The 12,475-nt window shown below is 38.4% G+C and overlaps 2 protein-coding genes across 2 annotated transcripts in view; both read right to left on the minus strand.

Annotated features, from left to right (window-relative positions):
* Nucleotides 1-12,475, minus strand: part of LOC132659145 (uncharacterized) — a 546,989-nt gene that overhangs the window by 141,624 nt on the left and 392,890 nt on the right. The window lies entirely within an intron of this gene.
* Nucleotides 3,082-4,918, minus strand: LOC101119460 (ATP synthase subunit alpha, mitochondrial-like). The gene is given in 3 exon segments (XM_042242928.2): nucleotides 3,082-4,549; nucleotides 4,551-4,633; nucleotides 4,636-4,918. Coding segments are annotated over 3 exon segments (1,653 nt in total). The 5' UTR covers nucleotides 4,868-4,918; the 3' UTR covers nucleotides 3,082-3,211.

A 12,475-nucleotide genomic window follows, 5' to 3' on the forward strand; every position in this document is an offset into this window, starting at 1 on the left:
GAAATATCAATAACCTCAGATATGCAGATGACACCACCCTTATGGCAGAAAGTGAAGAGGAACTAAAAAGCCTCTTGATGAAAGTGAAAATGGAGAGTGAAAAAGTTGGCCTAAAGCTCAACATTTAGAAAACGAAGATCATGGCATCTGGTCCCATCACTTCATGGGAAATAGATGGGAAACAGTAGAAACAGTGTCAGACTTTTATTTTGGGGGCTCCAAAATCACTGCAGATGGTGACTGCAGCCATGAAATTAAAAGACGCTTACTCCTTGGAAGAAAAGTTATGACCAACCTAGATAGTATATTCAAAAGCAAAGACATTACTTTGCTGACTAAGGTCCATCTAGTCAAGGCTATGGTTTTCCCTGTGGTCATGTATGGACGTGAGAGTTGGACTGTGAAGAAAGCTGAGCGCCGAAGAATTGATGCTTTTGAACTGTGGTGTTGGAGAAGACTCTTGAGAGTCCCTTGGACTACAAGGAGATCCAACCAGTCCATTCTGAAGGAGATCAACCCTGGGATTTCTTTGGAAGGAATGATGCTAAAGCTGAAACTCCAGTACTTTGGCCACCTCATGCGAAGAGTTGACTCATTGGAAAACCCTCCCTCTGATGCTGGGAGGGTTTGGGGGCAGGAGGAGAAGGGGACGACCCAGGATGAGATGGCTGGATGGCATCATCGACTCGATGGACATGAATCTGAGTGAACTCTGGGAGTTGGTGATGGACAGGGAGGCCTGGCGTGCTGCAATTCATGGGGTCGCAAGGAGTCGGACATGACTGAGCGACTGAACTGAACTGAACTGAAGCTTCACTACCTATTTTTTGCAGTTATCTTTTAAAACTTTTTTGAGGTATAGCAGATTAGCAATTCTGTGATAGTTTCAGGTGAACAGTGAAGGGACTCAGCCATAAATATACATGTTTCCATTCTCCCCCATACTCCCCTTCCCATCTAGGCTGCCACATTACATTGAGCAGCGTTCCATGTGCTATACACTGAACTTCGTGAGTCCTTGTTGGTTATTGATTTTTAAATATAGCAGTGCCCATCCCAAACTCCCTAACTATTCCTTCCCCCCATCCTTCCCCTAGGCAACCATAAGTTCATTCTCTAAGTCTATGAGTCTTTTGCTGTTTTGTAAGTTCATTTGTATCCTTTCCTTTCAGATTCCACATATACGGGATGTCATATGATAGCTCTCCTCTGACTTACTACACTCAGTATGACAATCTCTAGGTCCATCCATGTTGCTAAAAATGGCATAATTTCATGCTTTTTAGCGGATGAGTAACATTCCATTGTATATATGTACCACATCTTTTTTTTTTTTTTTCTTTGCATGCTGCATCCTGCGTCAGACATAGACTGGCGATTCAATTCACATGATAGTATACATGTTAGAATGTCATTCTCCCAAATCATCCCACCCTCTCCCTCTCCCTCTGAGTCCAAAAGTCCGTTATACACATCTGTGTCTCTTTCCTGTCTTGCATACAGGGTCGTCATTGCCATCTTCCTAAATTCCATATATATGTGTTAGTATACTGAATTGGTGTTTTTCTTTCTGGCTTACTTCACTCTGTATAATCGGCTTACCACATCTTATTTATCCATTCCTCTGTTGATGGACATTTAGGTTGCTTCCATGTCCTGACTATTGTAAACAGTGCTGCAGTGAACACTGGGGTGCGTGTATCTTTCTGAATTATGGTTTTCTCTGGACATATACCCAGGAGTGCAACTGCTGGATCATATGGCAGCAGCTCATATGGCAGATCCTATCTATTTTTTAGTTTCTTAAGGAACCTCCATACTGTTCTCCACAGTGGCTGTACCAATTTACATTCCCACGAACAATATGGGAGGGTTCCCTTTTCTCCACACCCTCTCCAGCATTTGTTGTTTATAGATTTTTTGATGATGGCCATTCTGACTGGAATGAGGTGATACATCATTGCAGTTTTGATTTGCATTTCTCTACTAATGAGTGATGTTGAACATCTTTTCATGTGTTTTTCAACCAATTGTATCTCTTCTTTGGAGAAATGTCTATTAGCCATAAAAGGATGAAATAATGCCATTTGCAGCAACATGGATGGACCCTGAGATTGTTATACTGAGTGAAGTTAAGTCAAAGACAAATCATAGATATTGCTTATATGTGGGAATACAAAGAAAGGCTACAAATGAATCTATCTACAAAATAGAAATAGAGTTACAGATCTAGAAAATAAACTTATGGTTACTGGGGGGTAAGGGCAAAGTTCCAGGGAGGGATAAATTGCAAAATTGGGACTGACATAAACATACTACCATATATAAAACTGACAACTAATAAGGGTCTACTGTGTAGCAACTATAAACCAACTATATCCCAATCAAAGCTTTTTAAAAGGAGAATATTTTCACCTCTGAAAGGGGCATCTGTTACATGGATTTGTGGATACCATCACTAGCCACTGATAACTTGTTCTCTCCTTTCAGATATAGTGGAGGGTTATGATTCTCCACTCCCTGAGGTTTCGCTTGGCCGTTTAATTTGCTTTGATCATATGTCGCTAGAAGTAGCATGTATCATTCTGAGTTTAAAACAGTTAATTGTCTTTGCATGACTTTCCAGTATGATCTTCCAGTCACTGCAATCAAGTAAACCCATTCTGATACATAAAAGCAGCATTAAAATAAAACTGATGTTATTTGTCACTGCAGCATAACCCAGCCTAATCCAAATAAAACAAGAAAACTGAAACAAAACAATAGAAGTGATCATAAGAAAACATTAGAGAGTTTTTTAATGTGTTTCCTGGCCTTGAAAAGTTATAAAAGGCAACATGTATACTAATTAAAAACACAATCTTGGAGTTTGAGACCTGGGTTTGAATCCTGATTACTACTTACCATATGAGGAACTTTGGGCAAAATTTAGCTCTTTTTGTTCTTGGATTTCTGGTTTGTAGATTTCAGATATTCAGGCCTACTTCACAGATTTGTGGGAAATTAAATTAGGTAATGTAGGTCAGGTGTCTACACAGTATTTATAATGCAAACTTTTTTTTTCAATCTATAGAAAACCACCAAGCAACATGGAACCTTTATTTTAATGTGATTACTGTACATCTGCAGTATTAGAGTAATCCTTTTACAAATGGAACTAGAAGAAACAATGACAAAACCAAACTGGCATTTGATGTGAATCCACAGGACTTTAAGCTTCAAATCCAGCCAAGAAGTTTGTTACAATCTCTTTCAGCTTTTCATCTGCCTCTTCTGAGATCTTTCCATCGGTCCTGATTTTGCTCAACAGGGCTTGATGTTGGCTGATAACGTGTGACAAGAAAGCATTCTCAAATTTTGTGATCTTGCTGGGCTCCAGCTTGTCAAGATACCCCCTGACACCCGCATAGATAACAGCCACTTGCTCTTCAATAGCCATGGGAGAATACTGTCCTTGCTTGAGCAACTCAGTCAAACGCACACCACGACTCAAGAGTTGTTGAGTGGCAGCATCAAGGTCAGAACCGAACTGGGCAAAAGCAGCAACCTCACGGTACCGACCCAACTCCAGTTTCATGGTACCTGCCACCTGTTTCACGGCCCTGGTTTGGGCAGCAGATCCAACATGGGACACAGACAAACCAACATTAATGGCAGGGCGGATACCTTTGTAGAACAATTCTGTTTCCAAGAAGATCTGTCCATCAGTGATGGAAATGACATTTGTTGGAATGTAAGCAGACACATCACCAGCTTGTGTTTCGATGACTGGTAGAGCAGTCAAGGAGCCACCACCAAAAGCATTGTTCATTTTAGCTGCTCTCTCCAGGAGTTGGGAGTGCAGGTAGAATACATCACCAGGATAGGCCTCACGACCCGGAGGTCGGCGGAGCAGCAGAGACATCTGACGATAAGCAACCGCCTGTTTGGATAAGTCGTCATAAATGATCAAAGCATGTTTGCCATTATCCCTAAAATATTCTCCCATTGAACATCCAGAATAAGGAGCCAGGTACTGAAGTGGGGCAGCGTCTGAAGCAGTAGCTGAAACCACAATGGTGTACTTCACGGCATCTGCATCTGTAAGTCTCTTCACCAACTGGGCAACAGTGGATCTCTTTAGACCAATAGCAACATAGATACAGTACAGCTTCTTCTTTTCATCAGTTCCATCATTGAATCGTTTCTGGTTCATGATTGTGTCAATAGCAATTGATGTTTTGCCAGTCTGTCGGTCACCAATAATCAGCTCACACTGACCACGGCCAATAGGCACCAAGCTATCCACAGCCTTAATGCCAGTTTGCATTGGTTCCTGCACAGAAATTCGAGGAATGATCCCAGGGGCTTTCAAGCCAACTCGTCTTCGGGCCTTGGAACCAACTGGACCCCTTCCATCAGTGGCATTACCAAGGGCATCGACTACACGACCCAGCAGCTCCTCGCCAACTGGAACATCTACAATAGCCCCAGTTCTCTTTACAATATCTCTTTCCTTAATAAGTTTATCATTTCCAAACACGACAACACCAACATTGTCAGGCTCCAAGGGGTATGTTCAGAGACATACCCTTTAAACCTGAAGAAAATTCTACCATTTCTTCTGCTTGAACATTTCTTAGCCCATGTACCCACCAATACTTAAAACACGCCCAGTCTCTTCAAGGTCAACAGAGGTATCAGCTCCAAGAATACACTCTTTAAGAATAGAGGACACCTCAGCAGTGCCGGTCTTCTGAAGACGAGAGTTAGAGGCATGCAGGTTCCTTGCAGCAATGAAGGATGATCCCAAAGCAATTTTGGAGACCAGCCCGGCTCGCCGAGGGCGGGCGCGGGCCACGGCCGTGGCGACGTGCACGGACAGCATCTTTGCAGCTCCTCCTCAGGTGCTTCCTCCGCAGCCGCAGCCTCGAGACTCACTGGCTATAATGCAACCTTTTGAATAAATGGTTATTATTGTTGTTGTTATTAAGAGAACTTTCCAACTATAGCCTCAAAATTCTGCCAGAAATCTTGTAAGAATTAAGATAGAAAATACTTTCCTGATTCATCTTCAAAAGGAATGTCCTACAAAAATATATATTGCACTTAATGTCTATCCCAGATAGTTTCATAGGTCAAATGATAAAACTGAGTATTTGTGAACTCTAGGAGAAAAAAAAAGATGAGAAAAATAATATGTCCATGAAACATGAAATACATCTTAAGCTTTTCTTTTTGCAAAATAAGATTATTAGAATGGCAGATTTGGGGGAAAACTATATATAGTGTACCTGACTATACCAAAACATTTGACAATGTCTCCCTTTAACACCTATAGATAAAAAATGGAGAAATGAAGATATCTTAACAACAAAGTCCAATGGATTTATAACTGAAAGGGCCAATACTACTGTATTTCAATGGAGACATGGCACAACACTCTGTCTTTGACCCATATTACCTATTCATTCATTCAAAAGTCATTTATTCAACACCTACTACCTAACAGGTATTGCGCTAGGTACCTTGGGTGTAGCAAGGAACAAGCAGACTGTTGTTAATTTTCTTTAAATTGAAGACTTACATAAAGGCATAGAATGTTGAATCAAATCCTCTTTGATACAAAATTGGGCCAGAGAGTAAATGCATTGAAAAGAATAATCCAAATGCAAAATGATGCTAACAGATTATAGCAGTAGATCAATTCTAGCATTTCGTTGTGTTACTCTCAAGAATTTATTTGATCTCGCTAAGCCTCAGCTTTCTTGTGGATAAAATGGAGACAATGATATCAGCTGGTTGACTTGTTTTGCGCTTTTAAGATAATGTATGTAAAGAATATAGCATAATGCCTGGAATATACTAGATGCTTAAAATGTAATCGCTTTTATTGCCATGGGAATTATCTTTCCACAGAGTCATTTGTTCATGCATGCAAGGATTCTCAAAATGCACCAGAAGGCCAAGGGAAGTAAGGTGAATGGTTCAAGGTCAAATAATGAGAAACTGACAGGATCAGAACTTAAAGTCATTTTCCTTCTACTTCTGATTAAAAATTTAATACTCTGGCAGTGACCAATATTTGATATTCAAATGCCTGTCATAAAGAATGCAGTTACTGAAACAATTTCAAGGTACAATAATTGGAGAGTGCCAGGAGAGCCTTTGGAGCTCAAAGGGAAATTTTGTTAGCCACATGGGAATTTCTGTTTCTGTTATTTTAAACTAGTTGCTTATTGGAAACCAATATTGCATTAAAAAAAAAAAACTGGTGATATTCCTTTCATGGGGAAATCATCCTACCATTTCAAGAAAGTCCTTTTCTATAACTGCACACAAGTTAGATGAAGGAGAAAAGTTGGTACAACATGAGACGTCTTTCTCTTGGCAATCAAAAGGGTGAATAAGCTGGATGATGTGAAACGAAGTAAAACTGAGCATCTTACACAATCCTTATGGCAACCCAATCATGAAAGTAGTTCATGTCCTCATTTCTGTAGTGAGAAAATTGGCTCAGAGGGGTCATGTGGCTTTTCAATACACCCAACTCGTAAATATTAATACTTGCTGCTGTCACTGTTTGGTTGCTCAGTTGTGTCTGACTCTTTGCAATCCCATGGACTGCAGCCCACAAGGCTCCTCTGTCTGTGGGATTTCCCAGACAAGAAAACTAGAGTGAGTTGCCATTTCCTTCTCCAGGGGATCTTCCCAACCCAGGGATGGAAGCTGTGCCTGTTGCGTCTCCTGCATTGGTGGGCAGATTCTTTACCACCAAGCCACCTAGGAAGCCCAGTAAATACTTGAGAGAGACACAACTCCAGGTCTTTGGGATTCCATCTCTCATGCTCTTTCTCCTCTTCCATATTGCCTCTGGTATGTTCTTCCGTCTGTGATGAGCTCCTGAGTCCCTCCTTAGCATTACCTCAAAACTATCTGCTCATGAGCTATGTCATACTTGGATAATTCACACTCCCCAGACAACAGCCCCTTCTGTGAGGCCTTTTCTTTGTTATGTCAATAGAAAAGCAGTGCAGAGCTTAAGAAATAGATTTTTAAGCTATTACAATCTTACTATCTTAACAATACTATTTTGTGTTTACATGCATTCATATTTTTAAGTAATTGTAATCATACTCTCTACATAATTTTGTATCATTTGTTCCCTCATTAAACACATATTTACTGAGTACTTGTTATGTGCCAGGCATCATCCCGGCAGTGAGAACTACATACAGCAGAAAACAACAAAGTCCTTGATCTCTTTGAGATTACGTGTGCTAGAGGAGACAGATAACAAACAATATAAATAAGATATATATTGGACTTTAGATGATAAGCGCTAAAGAAGAAATTTAAAAAGAAAAACAGGCAAAAGGGGTGGAAGTTAAGGTGGAGGTAAAAGGAGCAGTTGAAATTTTAGATAGATTCCTGGAAACACTTTGCTGAAAAGTTAACAACTGAAAAAGACCTAAAGGAAGCGAGAGACTGAGTCCAATCTGTGGTCTGGCAGGCAACAGGATGAATCCATGGCCCCATTTGCCCCTTGGCTTGATTTCCATGATTATGTTATAATAAGTGGCAAAAGGGAGTTTGCAGATAAAGACCAAAAGATTATGCATAGGGGCCTAGCCAAATCAACTCCGCCCCATAAAAGCTGAGTTTTCTCCAGCTGATAGCAAGAGAAAGTGAAGAACAACATAAGGGAGGTTATCTAATGCTGTGATGGAGGGGGCCACATGGAATGACCTGGAAGAAGCCTCTAGAGATGAGAGTGAGCCCCCTAGTCTATAGCCAGAAAGATGAAAACCTCAGTCCTAAAAATTTGAAAAACTGAATTATGTCAATGACCTGAAACAACCTGGAAGCAGGTTCTTCCCAAGAGTCCCCAGGTAAGAGTCTCGCTAGTTATGCAACACAGGAATACAGCCAAAATTTCATAATAAATGTAAGTGGAATAAAATCTTTAAAAATCATGAACCACTATGGTGTACACTTGTAAGCTATATAATACCATATTTCAACAATATCTCAATTAATCCATTCGTCTTAATTTCAGTGTGTGTGGAGCTGACTGAGCCAAATGTGAAGAAGTGAGCGCACAGAGGCATAGGCATTGTCCCATGCTTGTCTTCCTGATGATAAGGAGATTGGCATTAGCTACACAGTATTCTCACGAGCCCCACAATTTGTTTAGACCTTCCCTTCTGACAAATTCTGCCACTTCAATTTTTTTATTATTAGACAGTGCAGCAACAACTACCTTCATTCATACAGCATTTTCTCCTTAATCGGCTAATTTGTCTTTCCAAAGATTGCTACTTTACAACAATACATGTGTCTCCATTTCCCTGGACTCTTGCAAGCATTCAGTATGATCACTCTTTTAATTTTCTCTATTTTAATAACTAAAAGAATAGCCACAGTTAAAGTCTTTTCTGTGAATACTCACAAGAATGAAGATTTCTTTGTTTCCTCATAGCATTTCCATTCATTGATTTTTGAAAGAGGTAATGTTGCTTACTGAGTTACTGACAGGTAAGGCAACCAACAGAAAGAGGTTTCAGACCTGATTTGGATTGTGACTTTTTCTTCTTCAATCCCGTTATATCTTCAGTTCTTCACCTAGAAAAGGAAGATGAAGTCTGGCATCCTATCAAAACAATATTTATAAAACATTTACAGAAGTGCCTCCTTGCATTTCTCCCTATTAACCTACACGTATATTTTCCTTTTTTAAAAAAGTATTGTATAGTGCAAGTAACTCTATTAGATTAAGTAATCCTCAAGCTCTGTAACTTTGAGTAAGTTACTTCATCTCTTTATAGCTTAGTTTCTGAGTCTATATAATGATGAACCTGAAGTAATTTTCTAGCCAATTCCTGCATGCTATGAGTGTCTATGATCTTACATAAAACTTACCTACAGAGCTTAGGGCTCTGGTAAATCCTATCCTCTCTGCAGGTACAATGGGTCTATATTTGACCCCAAAATTAGTTATTTCTGATCAATTCCCTTGAATACTCCTTTTACAGTTCCCTATTCTATTCTTTTTCCTCTATCACCTTTTCAAATATTGCATCTTAACTTTTAAGGTGAAAAATTAAACCTAGGTGTTGTCTTCTCTACAATAAATATCACTGATCAAAGAATTATAGACACTGAAAATGCATATTTATGATACTGAAAACATAACTCCAATAAATAGCCCTCTGAGAATTTTAGCAAAGGTCCAAACAGTGAAAACACAAAGGGAAAATGAAATTCCCAAGTTGGTTCTTAAAAATCTAGTAATGAGTGGATCAATAACCACAGATAAAATCAAACCGGTGTCAGAGGAACATCATTAAAGAAGAAATCTGGCTACAAACTTTCAAAGGCAAGGAAATTACTTTTCTTTTAAAAATATTTCTTAAATAAATATATGTTTCAAAGAAGAGCTCTCGGAAGCTTTTCCATTCACCTGGAGGTTAGCATAATTTTAACATCGAACCTCAAAGATCACAGTAAAAGAAAACTATAGATCAATCTTTTTATTCCTATAGATGTAAGAATTCTATATACAACATTATTAGATGCTGTCAAGCAGGATAAATACAGAACACTCTGAAATTACCTAGTGAGGTTTATTCCAGGAATTCAAGGATGGTGTAACATATTTATTACAGTAACAATTAAATGAACTTTAATGAAATTAAACCGAATGCAGAACAAAAGTTCCTTAACATGATAGAGTTTTTAAAAATCAGATTCTAGCAGTAAACATCAGCGTAAAAATAATATTGGAAAGGAAAATATAATCATTATTTGAAAATGATATAATTATCTACCTAAGGGCAAGGACCATGTCTCCTTGCTTAATATGATGGCCTGAATGTCTAATACCTTCTGGATAATAGTAGGAGTTAAAAAATTGATTGAATGACAAAAAACATGGATATTAACTAAAATTGTTCAACAGAATTTAAAAAGGAAGCAAATATAAAAAAATCTATGGTATTCACGTAGAGAAATGATAGATGGAATAAAATTATGACTTATGGAAGAAATGTACAGAACCTCTATTAAAAAAACTCTGAAAGAAGACTTGAATATCGCTGAGACATTCATCTCTACAGATAAGAAGATGCAAATAAGTAAAAATGTGAATTCTCTCAAACTGGAATTTCACAGACTACCATAATTGCAAGGAATTTTTTTCAAAGTTGAAAACTGATCAAAATTTCATTTCAAAAATTATAGTTGAGAGCCACAAAAAGAATAAATAATAGAGAACAAGAAGTAGGGACATTTGCCATTGGAGATATCAAAATGCACTATAAATGAGTATCTTTAAACTGCAGTACAGATCCAGCAATGGGTGTGGCTATTAAAGACATAAAAAAGAAAACCTAGAAATGGACCCAAGATTTATAAGAATGTAAAATATGATATAGGTGTAATATGAGAATGGTGAGAACAAGTAATAGAAAAGAACTTGCAAGTATCTCATGAAATTTCAGTGCCTTAAGAACAGAGAAAGGATTCTGAAAATGTCCAGAAAGAAAGACAAAAACACAAGAGATCAAGAATCAGAACGGCATTGGACTTTTTAATGCCATGGATGGCTGCAGACCAAGTTCAATGCGTGAAATAGGGCACTCAAAGCCGGTGCGCTGGGACATCCCAGAGGGACGGGATGGGGAGGGAGGTGTAAGCGGTGTTCGGGCCAGGGGGACAAATGTACACCCGTGGCTGACTCACGTCAATGTATGGCAAAAACCACCACAATACTGAAAAGCAATTCACCTCCTATTATAATAAATAAACTAATTTTTTAAAATGCCTTTAAAGTTCCAAGGTAAAAATTGTTTCCAACCTAGAGTTACTCACACAAGCAAATTACAAAATCAAGTGAGAGGGTAGAAAACCATACTTTTAGACATACAAGTTTTCAAAGATAAGTGATTCCATGTACTCTTTCTCAGTATTGTACTGGAGTTAGGTCTTATAACAAAATTGTGGAAAAGGATGAAATGATATTTCCTGATATAAACCAGGAAAAAATAGAAGCTGAAACACAGGAGAGCTGCAACGGGAATTTCAATAATGGGGAGAGGAGGTTCTAGGATGATATCTGTACAATAAGCCCACATATCAACTAACTGAGATTAGAACACAAGGATGGACACATATTTTTTTTAAGGAAATTATAGATCACCTATAATATTTACCCTAAGAGCTGTATCACTCATGCAAAAATTTTGGTGACAGAGACTTGCAGATATAGACAATTAAGTGCAAAGCCCCAAAAGAGGTAATTGTTAACTCTAGGCAAAACAAAATGCAGAACCAGAAGGAAAACCTAAACTATGTAGTATACTTACTGAACTGTGAGTAATATTGATGTAATAATGATATAAATAGTGAATATAATTTTAGCCCCAAATTGTGATATATCTGCATTGAAAGGATGTTCAAAGAGAACTGAATATGTCTGTACAGACAGGAAGACAGATTGGGATGAGGGGAAAATGGAACGAGAGCTAAATCTTCCTCTTACCTAGTAGAAAATCAGAAATTAATATTGGAAGCTTAGAAATCAAAAAAGGAACATAGAAGCCTATCATTTAGAAACATAAAGTTAAATTAATTAAATATTAGAAGAAACCATTACATGAGCTGAGTATGGTTACCTTTAGGTAGCAGGACTGGGAGGGTAAGAAAGATGGGACAGACTGATGCTATTCTTTACTAGTAAGCCTTCTTAGTGGAACTTTTATACTCTGCATATGTATTATTCCATTGAAAAGTAAAATAGTCAATATATACAAAGAAGAAATATAGATGGTCAACAGGCATATGAAAAGATGTTCACCACTGCTAATTACTACAGAAATACAAATCGAAACTACAATGAGGTGCCAACTCACACTGGTCAATGACCATCATTAAAATGTGTACAAATAACAAATGCTAGAAAGGATGTGCAGAAAAGGGAACCCTCACACACAGTTGATTGGAATGTAAGTTGGTGCAGCCACTGTGGAAACAGTATGGTGATTCTTCTGAAAACTAAAAATAGAGATATTGTATGCTCTAACAATCCTACCTCTGGACAGACATCCAGACAAAACTGTAATTCAAAAAGATACATGTACCCCAATGTTCACAGCAGCACTGTTCACAATCGTCAAGGCATGGAAACGACCTAAATGACCATCGACAGATGCATGGATCAAGAAGATGTGGTCCACATGTACAATGCAATACTACTCAGCCACAACAAAGAATGAAACAGGCCGTGTGCAGCAACATGGATGCAAACAGAGGTGACCATACTAAGTGAAGTAAGTCAGGAAGAGAAAGACAAACACCATGAGCTATCACTTACATGTGGACCGTGAAATACGACACAAATGAACCTATATACGAGACAGAAATAGATGCACGGACGCACAGAACAGATCATGAACTCCTTATTACCAAATTCAGACTTAAATTGAAGAAAGTTGGG

The sequence above is a fragment of the Ovis aries genome, chromosome 2 (assembly GCF_016772045.2).
Source record: "Ovis aries strain OAR_USU_Benz2616 breed Rambouillet chromosome 2, ARS-UI_Ramb_v3.0, whole genome shotgun sequence".
NCBI lineage: Eukaryota > Metazoa > Chordata > Mammalia > Artiodactyla > Bovidae > Ovis > Ovis aries.